At 36.1% G+C, this 18,338-nt stretch overlaps 5 protein-coding genes and 1 pseudogene across 7 annotated transcripts; 3 read left to right on the forward strand and 3 right to left on the reverse strand.

The window, feature by feature from the left end:
* Window positions 1-415: 415 nt before the first annotated feature.
* nuo-4 lies at window positions 416-3,199 on the reverse strand. Of its 2 annotated transcripts, NM_171184.5 has the most exons (7): window positions 2,822-3,199; window positions 2,548-2,776; window positions 2,375-2,499; window positions 2,183-2,326; window positions 2,026-2,132; window positions 1,249-1,470; window positions 416-850 (listed from the first exon to the last, which is right to left on the reverse strand). In NM_171184.5, exons 1-7 carry the CDS (start codon window positions 3,191-3,193, stop codon window positions 739-741), a joined length of 1,311 nt encoding a protein of 436 aa, NP_741215.1. In that variant the 5' UTR covers window positions 3,194-3,199; the 3' UTR covers window positions 416-738. The 2 variants fall into 2 exon arrangements, with proteins under 2 accessions (NP_741215.1, NP_001379562.1); NM_001392136.1 differs by lacking the exons at window positions 416-850; window positions 1,249-1,470; window positions 2,026-2,132; window positions 2,183-2,326; window positions 2,375-2,499 and having other exon boundaries at window positions 2,570-2,769.
* Window positions 3,200-3,301: 102 nt separating this feature from the next.
* rnp-7 (U1 small nuclear ribonucleoprotein 70 kDa) lies at window positions 3,302-5,545 on the reverse strand. Its single transcript, NM_066164.8, has 6 exons — window positions 5,391-5,545; window positions 5,164-5,346; window positions 5,055-5,117; window positions 4,929-5,007; window positions 3,801-4,134; window positions 3,302-3,732 (listed from the first exon to the last, which is right to left on the reverse strand). Exons 1-6 carry the CDS (start codon window positions 5,538-5,540, stop codon window positions 3,543-3,545), a joined length of 999 nt encoding a protein of 332 aa, NP_498565.2. The 5' UTR covers window positions 5,541-5,545; the 3' UTR covers window positions 3,302-3,542.
* Window positions 5,546-5,549: 4 nt separating this feature from the next.
* Window positions 5,550-6,505, reverse strand: syf-2 (Pre-mRNA-splicing factor syf-2; the record flags this gene model as incomplete). Its single annotated transcript, NM_001392137.1, has 3 exons — window positions 5,550-5,929; window positions 5,978-6,329; window positions 6,377-6,505. 3 exons carry the CDS (start codon window positions 6,503-6,505, stop codon window positions 5,706-5,708), a joined length of 705 nt encoding a protein of 234 aa, NP_001379563.1. The 3' UTR covers window positions 5,550-5,705.
* A 596-nt stretch (window positions 6,506-7,101) lies between these two features.
* Window positions 7,102-9,350, forward strand: K04G7.1 (Integrase zinc-binding domain-containing protein). Its single transcript, NM_066166.6, has 8 exons — window positions 7,102-7,200; window positions 7,244-7,353; window positions 7,402-7,632; window positions 7,678-8,002; window positions 8,120-8,416; window positions 8,477-8,756; window positions 8,804-8,946; window positions 8,996-9,350. The coding sequence occupies exons 1-8, from the start codon at window positions 7,144-7,146 to the stop codon at window positions 9,227-9,229; spliced, it is 1,677 nt and encodes a 558-aa protein (NP_498567.1). The 5' UTR covers window positions 7,102-7,143; the 3' UTR covers window positions 9,230-9,350.
* Window positions 9,351-12,227: 2,877 nt separating this feature from the next.
* On the forward strand, window positions 12,228-15,380 carry acs-4 (long-chain-fatty-acid--CoA ligase; the record flags this gene model as incomplete). Its single annotated transcript, NM_066167.9, has 6 exons — window positions 12,228-12,281; window positions 12,350-12,496; window positions 12,544-12,633; window positions 12,711-13,490; window positions 13,540-14,497; window positions 14,577-15,380. 6 exons carry the CDS (start codon window positions 12,228-12,230, stop codon window positions 14,741-14,743), a joined length of 2,196 nt encoding a protein of 731 aa, NP_498568.1. The 3' UTR covers window positions 14,744-15,380.
* Window positions 15,381-16,246: 866 nt separating this feature from the next.
* Window positions 16,247-17,980, forward strand: srb-8 (annotated as a pseudogene). The gene is made up of 8 exons: window positions 16,247-16,313; window positions 16,378-16,490; window positions 16,539-16,601; window positions 16,662-16,880; window positions 16,972-17,076; window positions 17,123-17,214; window positions 17,419-17,611; window positions 17,798-17,980. Coding segments are annotated over exons 1-8 (1,035 nt in total).
* The last annotated feature ends 358 nt before the right edge of the window (window positions 17,981-18,338 follow it).

An 18,338-nucleotide genomic window follows, 5' to 3' on the forward strand; every position in this document is an offset into this window, starting at 1 on the left:
ATATGAATAAAACCCAAAGTACGCATAATTTGAAAAGTGTGCGTGGGGTAATAGAGAGAATAGAGAAGCTGTCCTTTTTCTCTTGAAAAAGAGCAAGTCCTCTTTTCTACATCGTCCTTTTTCTTCATCTTCTTCCAGTTTGTCTATCTTTTCTGCGTCTCTTCACTCTCAACTCCCCCCACTTTGTCGACCACGGGGTATCCCCGTTGGTCTTGTGAAAGTGAGATAGTATTGTGAATCGAGATATCACTAGAGAAACTGAAAAGAACCCCACGCGAGGCACAGAGAAACTTCTCCGGACACTCTTTGCTTTTTATTGTCTCTAGCCGTTTCTCTGCGTCTCCAGGGTTCCGGTGTATTCTATGAGGTGTGTGCTGGCTCTATGCCAAGTCAAGGAATCGAAAAAGCTTTTGAATTCCAAATTTCTAGTAATTTATCATTCAAAAAGGTGAAAAGTAAATAAGGAAAGTTCAGAAAACCAAGAACAAAAATACAAGTAAACAATAAAAATATAAAAACCCTTTATTTTCGCATTAAATTTTCTCTCGGATCGATTCTTCCTCTACTTACTATAAAATAAAAATATGAATACAAAAAAGAATTAACACATAATAAAAGGCGAACCGATTTGTGATTGAAGAATCAAATCGAAAACAGAAAATCGAAGACGACGACGACAAAAATCTACGAAATCTACTGAAAAAAAACAGCTTGGAGCGATGAGAATAAGAGATGGATTTAGTGATGATGGTGCACATAATCCGGATCGTATGAATCCGAATCCAAATCCAGCGATGTCTCGTGAGATGTCAAATCATCATAGTATGCCTCTCGGAAGTAGTATTCATACCTGAACAATAGAAAAATGTTAATTCGAAAAAAGAATTTTTTATAAAATTGAAAGTTTAGCTATACGGATTTTTAAAAAGTACAGCTTTAAAAAAAATCTTATGCTGTTGCTTTTGAACTTTTTAAAATGCAAATAACATAAATAAGAATTCAAAGGTGGAGACTATTCGAATTTTTGCTTCAAATGGTAGAAAATAGACCGTAATGTCCGAATATCATATATTCATGATTCATTTATGTGGTAATTCAAAAATAATTTTTAACATTTTTGAAAATTGAAAAAATTTATAATTTTTTTGTTTTCGGTATTTTCGGTTCATTTTCTATTACTTAAAGCAAATTTTCAAATTGACTCTACTCCACCTTCAAGTTAAATTTCAAATATTGAAAACAACTTACCATGGTTCTGGAAGATGGTGTCCAGTGTGCCATGCATTGAGTCCTGCTTGATGATCACCATTCTTGGCAATATATCCATAGCCATATGGTGACTTGAGAACCTCTTTACGCATTACGTGAAGGAAGTGTCCAGTATCACGTGGATTTGTGTACAGCTCTCCAACTTCGTGTTTTGGAATTCCATCGAATGCAAGCATACGGGCATCGTATTTATTGGTGACACTAGAAGATATTATATATTATACAATGTGGATGAAACTTTTAAAATTCAATTAAAATACTTTCTCAATGTTATATCAGGGCTGTAGATTTTTACGATATTCGTAAATCGTTTTTTTCGTGGTTTTTACAAAAATCCATTTTTTGCATTTTTTTTTCAAAAAAAAAACCGAAAAATTCTGTTACCCTGTCGCTGACTGAAAAACACATACTTGTTTGTTTTTAATTTATGTCTTTCAGTATATCAAAATTAAAAATTGTGTTTTTTTGCTCTTTTTTTTGAATAAAGCGAAATACATTTTTTTTGCTAAAAACACAAAAAAAACCAAAAATCTTTTGCCTTGATGGGGACACAATTTCGCAGAAATCATTTTCTGTCCATGTTTGCAAAATTTAAAAATAAAAAAAAAACAAGTTTTGGCCAGTTTCAATTCCTAGAATGTTAAATTTCCTAAAAATTTTGATGGCTTTTTTGTTGGTATTTTCAATAAATTAATCGTTTCGTTTTATCAATGAAAATGTATGATCTCGAATATATTTCTCAAAAAAAAAACTCACTATTGTCTCCATCCATTCCATCCAACTGAATCAACAATTGTATTCCACTCTTCCATAACATCACCACTGTGCCATTCAAAGAAGTCCAAGTCAAGTCGTTCGATATCCTTTAAAAATTATGTTTTTTTTCTTTTAAGAATTTCGAACTTTTCCTTACCTCAACAACAGCATCCGTGTCTCCTGGTTTTGTCCAGTCATAGGCAAGAATCTTCGAGTGATTACGGTATTCACGAAGTGAATCCTTGTAAGACTCCTCAATTGTTTTTAAGTAACGCTCGTCAACTGTTGCAATTTCGTCTGTCTGAAAATTAATAAAATTTTGAATATCTTTATGAGAAATCTAGCTTACGTTTCCTCGTCTCTTGATATTTTCAAGGCATTTATTGGTTGGTGTATTCAAATAAACAACCAAATGAGGCCAGAAATGTAGTTGAGGAAGAGCATTTTTACGGACAAAGTAATAATGCTTGAAGTCTAGAAACAATTATTTTGAAAGAAAATTCATGAATACAATAAACGTACATTCATGTCCAATATAATTCTTATCTCTCATTGCATTGGCAAAAACGAAATCCGAATGTGGAGTACGTTCGAGCACAACTCCTTGACCGGTATTGAGAATATGAGCAAGTGCGTTGAGATATTGATCGAAACGGCAGTTGAAAATGCGATCTTGCATGGCAGCTGAGAGTTCACCACTTGGATTCTTATAGAACATGGAAATGTCTGGAAGACGGTAACGAGCTGGGAACTGGAATAATATTACATTTAAGAGTTAGGTTGAATTATTATTTACTTTATTATAATAATTGCGAAGATCATTTCCGTAGCGATCGACGAGAATATCGTCCATTCTAAATTCTGGGAAATGAACGAAGCCGAGTTGATCAGCAAGTTGTTTGGCTAAAGTTGTCTTTCCGGATCCAATATTTCCTTCAACAACGATAAGCTTGGAATTTTGATGGAAATGAGAACGAGTGTCGTCTTTTAATCCATCAATATAATTGAATCCATTGTGCTTATAGTCCCATGGTTCTGGATGTTCAGATGGAAGTCTTAGAAGACTTTTATGAACAACTCCTCTGACTTGATTTGAGAGTGCTCCTGATCTGGAGCAGGCCAGCAAACCGGTTGCCAGCCCTCCCAATTTGCTCATGGAACCCGGCATGATGGTCTTAACAAGGAACAAGATAATAAGATTAAATTGGAAAATGAACAAAATAAAATATTAGAATAGGTTTGAAAACCATTAGAAATAAATTATTCTACAGAAAATATTGCAATTGAAGCTTTATTAGAATCTGCCCTCGAATAGTTGAACTTCTGAGCAGAAAAAAGTCAATAACTTAAAAATATAAATTAGAAGATACCGTTCAGGTTTGAAAAAGTGTTTAGGAATACAAAATGATTTGAGAGGACGAGATAGAAAGCAGAAGGAAAAATCGGTAAATTTCAGATCGAAGGATACAAAACAAACATAAAAGCGAGGAAAATCCACAAGGCCTTTGGTTTCAGAATCAACGGCGATCACCATATCGACCTCCACCACCACCTCCGCTACTTCCACCACCGCTTCGATATCCACCACCGGATCCTCCACCTGTACTGTATCGGCTTCCTCCACGGTCACCTCCTCTATCACCTCCTCTATCACGATCACCTCCGTATCCACCACCACCACTTCGATCATTGAAACGATCACGGCCTCTGAAAATATTAATTAAAACAAGTGAAGAAAAATACAAATAAGATGTCGAAATCTTATAAAAACTAACCCTCCACCGAATCCGCCACCTCCACCGCGATTATCTCTAAATCCGCCCGATGATTCTCGTCGATCACGATCATTTCCTCCACCATTACGGTAAGAATCTTGACGTCTATCCCGACTACCACTTCTTTCTCTATCTCGATCCTCGTACCCACCTCCAAATCCAGACGCAATTTCACGTTCTTCAATGACTGATTTAGCTTCGCGAGTTTTACGAGTATCTCCTTTTCCACCGCCAAGTCTTCTAGGCAACCATGTCTTCTGAGTACGACCTCTTTCATAGTCGACAACTAGACGTTTACCATCAACTTTGATTCCGTCAGCTTTTTTGTAAGCGGCTGAAAATAATACTCGAATATTATGTTCAATAAGGAATAAGGTGAGAGAATACGGATTTGTGTGTCTACTCAATAAATATCTTACCTAACCTACCAAAAAAGCGCTCACAGGCCTCCATGTCATTCGCGGAATTGACTACTTACCCAACCACTTACCCGCGATTCAGAAAATGTGTTAGACTTCAAACTTACAGACAAAACTTACGGGAAAACTTACAAAAAGCGGCAAGAAACTTACAAAAATAATCCCAAGATGATTTTTTTGATGTTTGTGAGGAAAACTTACAAAGCGTGTACCTTACCCATTCAAAAAATAAAAAAATAAATCTGAATTCTTGGATTTTTTCCTAATCTAGTAGCCTAAATGAAATTCAAAGACCTAGTACTAAAAAAAGAGTTTATATCAGAAATTTTCAGCTTAACAAATTAATAAAGTTTTTAAATGCGATAATATGCCTAAAACCTTTTTAGCAAGCGTGCAATTTTAAATAATGTTTTTTTTCTTGGAAAGACTCGTTTCTTAAAATGCTAATTCCTTTTTTTTTTAATTTCTTGTTTTTTATTTGAGCTCACCAACAAACAAACCTATCAGAAATTAATCGATAGGAGAGTTGCGCGCTCTGCCATTCCCATTCATTTCCCAGGATTTCACAATGGCCGCGTGGCTGTAAAAATTACAAAAATAGGAGCGTGTTCCTTGAAAATTGGTTTTTAAAATAAAATTTCTGTTGTTTTTTTGAGCAAAAGGTTCAGCCAATGATTTTTTGTTTTATGACAAACAAACTGCAACCCACTATGCATCTCAGCCTTGTCACTGTATTCGATAAACGCGTAACCACGTGGTTTTCCTGCCTCGTCGTGGACCATTGTTAACTGGAAAAAACAATGAAAGCTTAACTTGGAAGAAACGAGACACTTACCTTTTTAATTTTACCATACGCTTCGAATTCTCGTCTCAACTTGCTTTCAGACGTTTCATAGTTCTGAAAATATAAACTAAAACACATTCTAACATTTAAAAAAACGTGCAATTCGTCCAACGAATAGAGTGCGATATGGATCCTCCGAAGCTCTTGGATTCTCAGCTGGATTCCACGTGGCGATTCCTTGTTCTACTTTATATGCTAACAATTCATCTTTTTGTCGTCTTTTTTCTTCTTTTGCTTCAGCTTTTGTTACTACTGGGATTTTTGCTGGAGTATCTTTCGGATCCTGAAAAAAAAATAGCTTCCAAAATAATAAAGTTACGTTCAAACCTCAAATAATTGAATATATTGAGCAACTCCAGTCATCGGAGCCCTTTTAGCATTTTTGTCCACTAGTAGGTCCTGGCATGGTGGAAGATATTGCACTGGTGGTCGTGCTTCGAAAAGCGCCAGAAGATTGGGAGGTAGAAATGCCGTCATGTCACCTGAAAATAATTTTTATTTATTATTTGAGTTTTGTAGGTACAAAGATTATCGAATAGAAGAGAGAAAATAGTATGGAATGGGAAGATGAAGAACAAAACAAAAGAAGAAAAAAAGTTGAAAAAATGTCTGAAAAAGAAAATAAAAAAGCGATCCTCGGTTTCAGATAGCTGTTCCACGTTCCAAATCGTCTTTGATATCTTCTGTGTACTTTCCATAGTACTTGTCCAGTTTCTTATTGAATTTCTTGTTTTTCTCATTGATGTAATCAATTGGCGCGTCAGGATCATAAAGTCTACGACGATGATATTGTTCTCGTCTTTTAACTTGGCCGTGAACATCTTTAGTGAGCTTATCCATTGCAGCAGTTGTCGGATAGTGATTTCCTGAAAACTCTTTGGTTTTTCTTTGAAATTATGAGTTTTGCTCCTTACCATGAATAAGTGTGTCAGCAGTTGGGTAAAACTGTTCCCCTCCAACGCATTCTCTCATCTTTTTGTAAGAATCAAGATCTGGATCAAGAGCAGCAGTCAGGCGAGTATGTTGACGAAGAGTCATATCTTCGTAAGAAGTAAATCCTTGATCTGGGTTCTTCTTTCTCTTTCTTTTTTGCTCAAGCTTCTCAGTAACATCTGCAGACATCTCTAAACTGCGAACACGTTCATAGTCCAATCCCTTGTCTTCTGCAGCTTTTCGATCTTGTAGCTCTTTAACCTGCCATTGATCTCTTTCCTTTTTTGCTTCGTGGTTTTTTGGAAGTTTGCTGCGACGATCTTCTTCAACGACCTACAATTTTAAATTATAATTGAAAATGTAAACGTTAAAACACTAACCTGTTCGTGATTCTCTTTTCTCGCTCTTTGGCGGAGTTTGTGAAGATCACGGAACCTCTGATTGAAATCCTTCATTTTTGATCCACTGGACGACGGCCCACTGCTGCTCGATTGTGATTCGGAAGACATCTAGGAAAAAGTGTTGAAGAGAAATCCAGAAAGTTGAGAAGAAAAGCTACATTGAAACGGAATACAGAATATTTTGAACATCAGAAAAAGAAGAACCGATATGATTTGAATTCATTTACAATCTATATTTTTTAAACCGATAGTTACATGTTCAAAACATATTAATACTATCCAGCTTTGCGAAACAAAGAAGGCTTTCTTAGAAATAAGCATGGTACTATCGATAAGGAGTTCAAAAATGGAAATAAAAACTTTATTTTCTAGTTGAAAATGCTGAGAATCGAGTCAAAATTGCGAAAATTAATCTGGGCGAGTAGTTCAACACAGCGCACTTGCACAATTTTCTTTTCTCTCCGCTGCGTAGCGGTCGCGTCGCGGTCGTCTAGTCTTGCGCTCGTCACACCGAACGCGTCAATATGTGACGTTTCGGGCCTTTTCTGCTCACTCTGGCGGTAATTTAAACATATTAAAAATATATTTTAATTCAAAAATATTTATAATAGACCATTTAAAAGTACTCAACATTATTCCAATTGTTCGTTCTTGTTGTTTTGGGCACTTTGAGTTTTTTCTTAAAATTTTAATTTAAATTTCAGCTGATGATGTTAATGAACAGTACTGAGATAGTTGACGACAACATGGTAGTCGAAGGATATGAGGAAATTGCAGTGGATGACGATATGAATGATATGAGAGTGAGTGTGCTTGAATCATTAATTTTCTTTATTCAAATTTAAGGAAATGGTTGCAAATGATGAAGATGACAGTATTCACTATGAAGCCCATGATGGAAGCGAATATGGTGGAATGCCAATTGACCAATATCAAGATATTGTTATGTTCAAAACGTAAAAAAAATTTTTCCTGAGTAATATAAATTTAAAGCATTATTCCAGAACGGACCAAGTTCCTGCAAGTGTCTCCTCTCGTCTTGATCGTAGTGCGCCGAGTCATTGGAGAGCTCGTTGTAAATGTTTTTCAATGGCGGACGATAGGGAAACTCTTTTGTATTACAATCCCGAGAAGTCTGCGAATACTATTCCAAAAGTAGTAGTGAAGAAAGGAGAAGTTCAAAAAGTCCTTGAGAGAATTCACGAACTTATTGGTCATCTTGGGCAGAAAAGAACGTAAGTAAAACTACTATAATAATAGCTGACAATTGTTACTTATAGGCAGATGGTCGTGCTTCGGAAACTCTACTGGCGGTCGGTTCGACAAGATGTTAAAACATTTATTGCCTCTTGTGATTTTTGTACAGCAAAGAAAATACAAGGCAGAAAAATAACAAAAGCACCTGTGGATATTACCTCTGAGCATTTTGATATTTCCGTGCTTGTTAGAGATTCTTCCAGCGGAAATGATCGATTTGAGTTTCAATTGGTGGGATACAATGAGGATGAAGTTCGCGAAGCATCATTTACAAGGATGACATCATATACATTCAAAGAAACTGAGCATGCATTCAGAAGCAGATACAGTAACCATCAGCAGACTGGGGTACGTTAAGAATCTGAGATTCTCTACAACTCTAAGCAAAAATCGTTTTAAATTTACTTTAATTATTGCCAAATTCACAATATTTGCATTTTCAAATTTTTAAAAAATATTTTGCAGCCGCCAACGTTCCGTCGACAACCATATGTGAAGAAACACAAAAATCAATCAGTTGGATATCTTCTTCCATTTCACCAAAGATCTCGTGCCACAGAACCCGAGTTTATCGAAGTTTTTGGGCGCGACATGTTCACTCATCATCCTGATATGATGTATGAAACAGTTCCAGAAATGGACGATGGAATGATGAGATCAAGAGAAGAAGTTAAAAGAAAAGATGAAGAACTGCCCAATGCACATCCAGTAACTGTTGGCGGAGCAGTACTGAACTCGAATAATTTCAAAACGGAAGATGAGGTAAGAAATGAATGAGTCAAGTGTTCTTATTGAATTCCGATCAAAACAAATTATTTTCAGGGAAATCTTGCTGTCTCTTCTCGTTCTCAAGAATCGACGTCTTCAGCATCACCACAAAAAATGAACCATGAACAGCAAAGATATAGTCAAAAACGTCATTTGGAGATGAGAACTGGAAGAACGACGAGAGATATGAGAGATTATGAGTCATCTGGACGACAATTATCACCAACTCCAACGACTACAGCTGGACTTTTGAAAAAGAGAAGGCGAGAGTTGCCAAGTATTCGAGGAATGGCAAATCGTTTCAGTCTGGCAATCGGCGACTCGGATAGAATAGGTAGGTTTTTAAATTTCAGTCTTATTTTGAATGTTGGAAATTTTTAGATAACACCGAAGTAAATCGCTCAAATCCACATCTGATCGAGTACCCTGATCCTTCGTCTATTCTTCGTGGTGATAATGCAGGATTGCCTCCCGTTATTATGGCGCCATCCACCAATGATGAAGTATGCAAACTGCAGATCGAGGTATTTCGCATGAAAACCAAAATTGAAATTATAATAAGACACGTTTCAGGCACTCCAACGTCATATTCATCTACAAAAAATGCAAGAAAAACTACTCCATGAACAGTATGAAGCTTCCATGCGAATTCCAATCACCCGATACATCGAACAAGAAGAGGAAGTTCAGGAAGAACAACTCGAAGTTGAGCATCATCATGTCATGGAAAATCATCACCAAGTGTACGAGGAAGTAGAGGAAGAAGTGGTTCCGCAAAATCCCCGTCGGCACATTCGTCACCAGTAGAAGCTTACATGTTTCTTTATTGTTTGACAATATCTTAATAACTAAACTCACATACGATCTTTTTCCTTAATTATATCTGAAATTTTGTGACAGTTTTGTAATGAATCCTAAAAAGATTAAAACATGAAGTCATCCTTATCACAGAAGTTCAACTCAAAAAAGGATGTTATCTTTCTAAAAGTTTTAAAGGAATTTATTTCATTCATTACTGCTGTGAACAGGATCGTCTCGTTGATATTAGCATTACGTGAACTTTTCCTCAACACATCAATATGAAATCGATGCGTAAAAAATTGAACTTAATGTTTTTTTGAATTATTCCTAACTCGTATCGAGCTAGTCTACACTATTCTCTAACAAAAACTTCTGTTTGGACTTGGCTTTGCTTTATTTTCGTTAAGGATACTCAATTTCGACAACACGAGAGATACAACGGTACTAGTTTGAAAACTTGAAGATTTGTTTCACTTACTGGCAAGGCAAGCTATTATGTATACAAAAGGGTTAGTCTGATTGTTTAAAAAGGTTTTTCTATCAAAGAAAGTGAAAAGAAAAGATTTGAAACAAAAATTCGATAAAACAGATCGAATTATATTGGAGTTACGGTTCACAAACCGTACCCCTGTGCATTTTATCGTGAACGTGTTTACGGACCACTTTTGCCGCCAATAATTTTCAGACACTTTTTTTGCAAAAACAATTCATTTTCGTCTTAATTTGACGGTTTTTCTTTATTTTCGGCTTCCGTTTTTGAGTTTTCTGCATAATTAACGTTTTTAAAGGTGTTTTACTGATGCAAATACTCTCGAATCTCTGAAATTTCTAGTGGGTTCAAATTTTAGGATCTCCTTTGTTATAACATATTATAATATATTCTGGCGTCGTAACATTTTTCTTCAGTCTTTAAACGTTCAGAAATAATTCTAAAATTGAATCAAGAATGTTTTTGTTATTTATGTTGACTTTTCCTCTTCCAAAAATCACGCCATGCACTGACTCACTCTTTCACAATTCCATCGGTCGTCTAGTAAACGTGTAAAACGAACATATGATTGCGAAACACTATTTCTGTTTTCCGTGGGTCTCCCTCTTTCCATGCCTAGCAGAATTCAAATTACGCGGGCAATGTGGCCTGTGTTGTCTGCGTTTTCTAATGTGCATCTTCACGAATCATGCTTTCAAATTCATTTTGTGCTCTTTCTTTGTACGATGCTCCGTCATTTTGTGCTCTTTTATCAATAACATAATCAAGTGTTAAGAAGATGAACTGATTAAGTGAAAGTTGTATGACGACTGTAGACAAACCCGTCGTTTACGTTGCAGAAATGAGTTATTTTACTTGTCGAAATGATTCTGAATTCAGTTTTACATAACCGAGTTCAACACGTTGTTGATGAGATATTATTTACTCTACTTTTTGTATGATATTACCCCATTTCAATCAATACACTGTCCTAATCCCTCCACCAAGAGTACCCTGTCACCCAATACGCAACCACAGGGTTTCAGTCGCGTATCTCCTCGGTGGCGTGTAATTAGATTTAAAACGGCTGACGAATATCTTGACAATATGAATAATTCTAGTATTTCTCTAACTGTTTCCATTTAGATTGAATGTCCAACTATTATAGATGATTTTCTAGGAAAACCGCGTTCTCAAAATTTAATTTCCTTTTTCTACAGCCCATCCTTATGATTCATCACAAAAAATAGTTTTCCCAGACGTTCATTTTAACATTTTCTCGCTGTTGTTTTTTTTCTGATTTAGGCAAGCATTTCTGAAAATAAGGCTTACTTAACATTTAAATGTATAAACTTATGTAACTCGAATGTAACAATTATTCTTAAAGCTTGTTGGTCCTCTTGAGGTCAAAAGTGGTGCCATATCCGAATCTCGCGCCATGTTCTGAGTTGCTTTCTCTGTTTTGTCTCTACTCGTGTGCGCAGAAAGACCTCCGCTTCCAACTCAGCGTTCATCTATGCATTCCTAGCATTGTCTGCGTCTCACGACTGCGCGGAATAGATGGGGAGTGAGGGGAGCCGCTCCTATGTTTAAAAAAACTGAGAGAACAGAGTGGAAGAAGAGGGAGGAAGAGGAAAAGAATACGGGCGTGTGCAGTTTTCCTCCTCTTTCTCTTTTCCTGTGAAGAACTGCGATGTTGCCACGCAGAATGTAGAAGGAGACGTCATTTGTTTCGGACAGTTCTTTTTTCCATTCGAAATTTTTACGGTGAAAATTGTGAACACGATACATCTTCCGCATGTTCTTAATTGTTACCGCGAACGACATTTCACTGATTTGATAACGCAAAACACCTGATAATGATATTATTTTTACTGATGCTGATAAGACGAGGAATTGTTTTCGTCCAGAGATTGAAGGCTGTTAACTTTACAACAATAACTGTCTAAGACTTTTTTTTTTAATTTTAACATTTTACAATAATCAAACTACGATTTAAAACTCGTGGTGACTTTTCATGCCGGAATTATTTTGAGGTTTTTTCCTTATCAGCACGATTTTCCGTTTTCCCTTTTTTCTGCTTTTGCAGTCCGAAACGAAACACCTCCAACTTTATAAAAATGATGCTATCAAGAGTTCCGTCAAAGACATAATGTAGTTTCCTCTTTTTCATCGGCAGCTAACCATAATAATGTTTAAAAAGAACGTCGCAAAAACTGCAACAATTATTGGACTTTTTGATGTAAGACAAATAGGCTGCACTCTGAACGGGAGAAGATGAGAAAAAAAATTGTCAAATATTTGCACAGAAATATATTTTCCCTTCTTGCATTATTCTCGCAATTCTCGTAATTTTTTGTCTAGCAATTTTGCTCATCGTGAATTAAAAATTGTTCTTTATGTTCCCAAAACTGTAGAAATGCTGCTTCTGTATACATATCATATTATATACATTCTCTATTCCATGCGTCACGGTCTTGTACATTCTTCCCATTTTTCTTTAGAATAATCTCTTCTAATTTTCGTTATTTACAGATGAAACGGAAAGTTTCGGTATACGATTCTTCAAAGGATAAGACACTCGGCCAGGTTCGTGTTTTTGTTTAGGACATTTTACGATTTTTTGTTTGAAAGTTTCCAACAAGTTCTATTTTCAGGTAGTGAAAGGTGAATCACCAATATGGATTCGTGTAGCTATGGCCATCCTTCGTGTGTGGTTTTTCATATACGATTGTCTCAACTACTTGCCATACCAGTTGTTCAATTCGCCAACGGAAAAGCTTCGGAAGTCGGAGCGAGTAAAGGTTTGTCAATACTTTTAATATTAATTTATCCGTATTATCTGTTTCAGGCAAATTGGGTTGACGATCGTGATGGACCAATCCGTAATATTCAAGGACATGCTTCAGAAACATTCCCAGGAAAAGACACAGTTGATAAGGTAGGCAAGTGTGCAAAGATCTGCATTGCAGAATTCGATAAAAGCTGAAGTAGCACATTTCATGCTTTAAATTTTAGGTTTGGAGAAAGTGCGTCGAACTCTACGATGAATCGCCATGTTTGGGAACTCGACAGCTTATTGAAGTTCACGAAGATAAACAACCTGGAGGCCGTGTGTTTGAGAAGTGGCATCTTGGAGAGTATGTGTGGCAGAGCTACAAAGAAGTTGAAACTCAAGTCGCCCGCCTCGCAGCCGGTATCAAGGATCTTGCCCATGAAGAACAAAATCCGAAAGTTGTTATCTTTGCTGAAACTCGTGCAGATTGGCTCATCACTGCTCTTGCCTGTTTCCGTGCCAACGTCACCATCGTAACTGTATACGCAACTTTGGGAGAAGACGCAATTGCTCATGCCATCGGAGAGACTGAAGCTACAATTCTTGTCACTTCTTCGGAACTTCTTCCAAAGATTGTAACGCTTGGAAAGAAATGTCCAACTCTGAAGACCCTGATTTATTTCGCTCCTGTGGACCAGAAAGCACCAGCACCAGAGCTTGCACCGTTCCGTGATCAGTTCAAACATGTTCTATCACTGAGCGGACTTCTTACTCGCAATCAGGAACAAGTTAAAGAATCTACAGCTGTGAAGTCAGACATTGCCCTCATCATGTACACTTCTGGCACAACTGGTCAGCCAAAAGGAGTTATTCTTCTTCATCAAAACGTTGTGGCTGCTTTGTTGGGACAAGGGGATGGTGTTGGAATCATATGCAATGCAGATACATACATTGGGTATCTTCCACTTGCTCATATTCTCGAATTGGATGCCGAATTGACATGTTTGACTAAAGGAGCCAAGGTAAGAATTTTTATTGGATTTAAAACTCATTTTACCCATTTATTTTAAGGTTGGATATTCTTCACCCTTGACACTTCACGACCGTGCATCAAAAATCCAAAAGGGAACACATGGAGATTGTCATGCCCTCCGCCCAACTCTTATGGCTGCTGTTCCAGCTATTATGGATCGAATTTTCAAGGCCGTCTCCGAAGAAGTTGCTGCATCACCTCGTTTCATGCAAGAATTGTTCAAACTTAATTATGAGAGAAAGAGATCCCGCTATTTGGAGGGTTACTGCAGTCCATTCCTTGATCGCATCGTATTCAAAAAGATTCGCAGACTTTTGGGAGGAAAACTTCGTGGTGTTTTGTCTGGTGGAGCCCCATTGAACGCTGAAACTCAAAGATTCATGAATATTTGTATGTGCTGCCCTGTTGTTCAAGGATACGGACTCACAGAAACTTGTGGAGCTGCTTGTGTTGCTGATATCAACGACTTGAGCACAGGAACCGTTGGTCCCCCAGTCAGATGCTCAGATATTGCTCTTCGTGAGTGGTCCGAAGGTGGATACTCACCATTCAATGATCCACCACAAGGAGAGATTCTTATTTCTGGAGAAAACATCTCACCTGGATATTATAAACAACCAGAAAAGACCGCTGAAGATTTCATCACCTATAAAGGAAAAGTGTACTTTGCCACTGGAGATATTGGACAGAAGCGTGATGATGGTTCTCTTCTCATTATTGACAGAAAGAAGGATTTGGTTAAATTGCAACACGGAGAATATGTTTCTCTCGCTAAAGTTGAATGTGCACTTCTCAATTGCCCAATTGTTGATAACATCTGCGTTTATGGAAGTGGAATGGAAGACAGTGTTGTTGCTCTTGTGGTTCCAAACCAGAAGCACTTGGAGAAGATTGCTGAAGCGGAAGGTGTATCAACTAGTGAAATGAAGACGATGTGTGAAGATAAGAAGGTCATTGCTGCCTACAAGAAACAACTCGAAGAACATGCCAAGAAAAGTTAGTTTTGAGAAATTATGAACGTTCTAATGTTTAAAATAATTAAATTGTGGTTCCCTAAAAATGTATATTGTTTCAGGCAAACTTTCCCGCTCTGAAATCCCAGCCGCGATTCATCTTTGCCCCGAGATTTGGACTCCTGACACTGGCCTTCTTACCGAAGCACTCAAGCTGAAGAGAAAGCCTATCCAAATGGCCTACCAGAAGACCCTCGATGATCTGTATAAGCAGCTCAAAAAGAATTGATTCATGTCTTCCTAGCTTTCTTTTTTTCTTTTCCCGCCCTTTTCACACTGGTAACTTGCTCTTCCCCACCTATTCGAGATACTCGATATTGGATTCCCATCTCTTTTGTATACTTCCCTCATTTATAGCAGCATAATCTGTTAGCTTTCATACCGGAAGCTTTAGGTTTCATTCCTATTCTGTAAAGATTCGTGTTTCATGCTACTCTTTCCCGTATTCTCCTTCCCTTTCCACCATCAAAGAGCTTTTCTAACTTGTTTTTCACACATCGTACCTATTCGTAACTTATTCTTTCTAGAGCCCCTGATTCCTTTTCCCCAAACATCCAAACGCTTTATATTTTGGTCGCCCCTGAAAATTAGGTAGATTGTTTTCAAAAATGAAAATGCTGACAACATTTTTGTTTTTCAATGAAATCCATCGAGATTTCAAGGGTGTTAAGATAGATTTTCAATTTTTACAAATTCATTCGATCAATAGTTTGTTTTTGCCAAATGGGTTGTTCCTTTCACACCGACACAGAAATACACACATTTTCCCCCATCTTTTTCTATTTATCTCGTCCCTTCTCCCCAAAACATCTATTTGATTCCATCCTTGTATTGTCACACACAGATGTGAAATAAAAAAGATTGATAAATGATCTTCTGTACTGAATCTACACACTAGTCGTTGATCGACCATCTTTCAACGTCATTGGTTCGAAGATGAGCGATTCCTGTGACGCCTAGAACAAGAATAGACAAAACAAAGAAGAAATCTTCATTTGAAGATCAATATATCTTTTTTGGAACATATACAACACTTACTATTCTATCGAGATATTTTGGTGGATTATTGATTGATGATCCAATAAATTTATCAGCTGCAAGAGGGGCTCTAATGACAGTTTGTTTTGAAATTGATTTTTCATTTTAATTGGAATAAATCATGCAGGTTAATTTCAAACGGAAGAGTAATTTTATATTACTTGTGAGCTTTAAACTTACTTTTTCAGGCGAGAGTTTTCACGTAGAAGTAGAAAATTGAAGAAGCCTTGATTGACTGGAATTTTTAGTCCTCATCTTTCCTTTATCTTTTAAACTGAAAATTTGATAATTATTGTACACATTTTTAATGTTGGGATAAAACCTTTAAAAAATAAAGGTAATGTTATGATTGGTAAATGGTAAATGTTATGAAAATGCCGTCTTCTTCCTTAGTTTTTGAAATTTCCCTCTTCATAACATTCCATAATCAGTGACTGCAAATATCAAAACCCACAATTTTAGAAAAACAGAAAATTTATTTTTTGAATTTCAATAATTTCCGAAATCAAATCTTTCACGTATGCATAAAAGTGCTTGCCTGTGTGCCTCCAAGGCAGGCATAACTTTTTGTGGCGCATATTGACCAGACAATTCAGATTCTGTGCGGTTTCTGATAGTCACATTTCAAATTAGCACTCTTTCTTGATTGAATATAAGAGTTACAGAATCATTTGCAGCACGGAGAACAAAAGATATGAGCAAATCAACAACTGAACCAGATTCATCTGGCTTTGAACTTCTTTCTAATTGTACTACGGTAAGTAACCCACTGCAAATATCCTTGAAATTAAACTATACAAGCACAAATGATTTCATTTCATCCAGTATATCGAGTTGCTCAAATCTATCAATTTTTGGTTGCCTGTTTCGCATTTCCCCCATTGTTTTATTTCATATTTTTCAAACTTATCAAATCGAGTTTTCACGGAAATCTGAAAGTAAGCAAATAGGTTACTTGGAAAAATAAGTTAATTAATGAACTTCAGTGTGTGTTAATTGGTTATTTTGTGACAGTTCTGGCATTTACAATCAATTTTCAAATTGTTGGGGTGAGTTTTACTTAATTTAACAATTGCCATCAGACTAATTTGAATTTCCGAAACTTTCAGTTCGTTCAAGTTCTGCTTCCATTCATTTCAAGAACACCTTGTGATTTGATAATCAATGGAAGATATTTGAAATACGGTCATCCAACTGGGTCATTTATTATGACTTTGTCTACACTTTTACCGATTTGCATTACAATTGAACGGTTTTTCGCAATGAAAAACGCAGAAACTTATGAAAAAACTCCAGTAAAGCTGGGCCCAATAATCACTTTTCTCTTAGTAAGTTTTTTTTTTTATTTGACTTTTACCAAAATAGAAAAATTGGGTACTTTACCCTCATTGTTTTTCTTCAAAAAACGGCTATTTTCAGATAATAATTGATTTAACTACGGTTTCCATGATCCATAGAAACTCAAATTTTGATGCTGGATCAATTTCTTTTGTTATTTTTCCATCTTTGGAAGTTGGTTTAACAGTTAGTTTTCTTTTATGAACTATTTCCACAAACATTTGTAATTCAGATGATGAAGTTTTTCATAATAATTGTTATATTCAATGTGATCAACTTTTTATTCAATATCAAACTCATTAGAGATAATGCAAAATTGAAAAGGTACGCAATTTGTCGGCGGCAGTTTAGTAGGCAGACATGCGTTTATGGCTACGTGCCTGACTGTTTTGGTGATAGCAAATTTTGTTTCTAGGTTGAATTTGCTTTTGGAATTTAATTTAGTCACAGAATAAACTGCATTCCTAGTGGCAATTTTTTAAGTTCTATAATACATACTTAAAATACTAGTTGAATAGAAGTTTTCAGCATAAATTCCACATTATCCACAAAATTCCAACTCGAAGAAGTATACTTCTCAACAATGTTTGTGATTACTGTAGTGTTTTATCATGTTGCTTTCTTTTGTTCTTATATTATTCTAGTTTTGACATTTTTAGTCGTTGGGCCTCTTTTATTTAATCCAATCGATGTATGGGCTGGAAATGGAATTTTAATGACTGTAAGTTCGAAACCGGTAAAAAGTTAAAACAAAAAACAACGCTTCTGAAATTTCTTAGATAATATCTGATAGACTCAACGTTTGAATAAAGCCAACGAAAAATCAAAAACAATAATTACCGAAGGGAATAGTTTGAAATTACAGTATCGGTTTTTCTGCTTGTATCAATCCACATAAAACTTTCAGATAATGGCCACTTACAACCTTGTTATTGGAATTGTTGCTGTAAATTTATACAATAAAATTCAAACAATAAAATCAGAAGAACTTAATGGAAAAGTCCAAATACAAACAACAGGAAATACGGGAGCACAAAACTATGTTAATGTGACTAATCGCATTTGGAACTCGAACTCAATAGCTCCATGAAATATATATATTAGAATATTTTTTAAATTAAAACATTTTGAACGTTTATCTGATAATGGATTAAGGGTCTCGTGGAATGTGTTGTCTGGAATCAGGAAGTAACGGGTTGCATGTCTACCAACCCACGTCGAACCATAAAGTATACACTATCGAATGAAGTGTAATGAATACAAAAAGTATAATTGGTTCATTGCTATAAGATTGGTACTATCGAATTTTATTTGAAAAAGTATATTTTTCAACTAGGACATGCTTAGAGTACCGTAAGTGGTAGTTTTTCCAATCCCTATAAAAGTGGTGTCAAAAATAAAAATTCTAGTTCAAGAATAACATCATAAAAATTTTTTTTCAAATTTTA

The sequence above is a fragment of the Caenorhabditis elegans genome, chromosome III (assembly GCF_000002985.6).
Source record: "Caenorhabditis elegans chromosome III".
NCBI classification, from domain to species: Eukaryota; Metazoa; Nematoda; class Chromadorea; order Rhabditida; family Rhabditidae; genus Caenorhabditis; species Caenorhabditis elegans.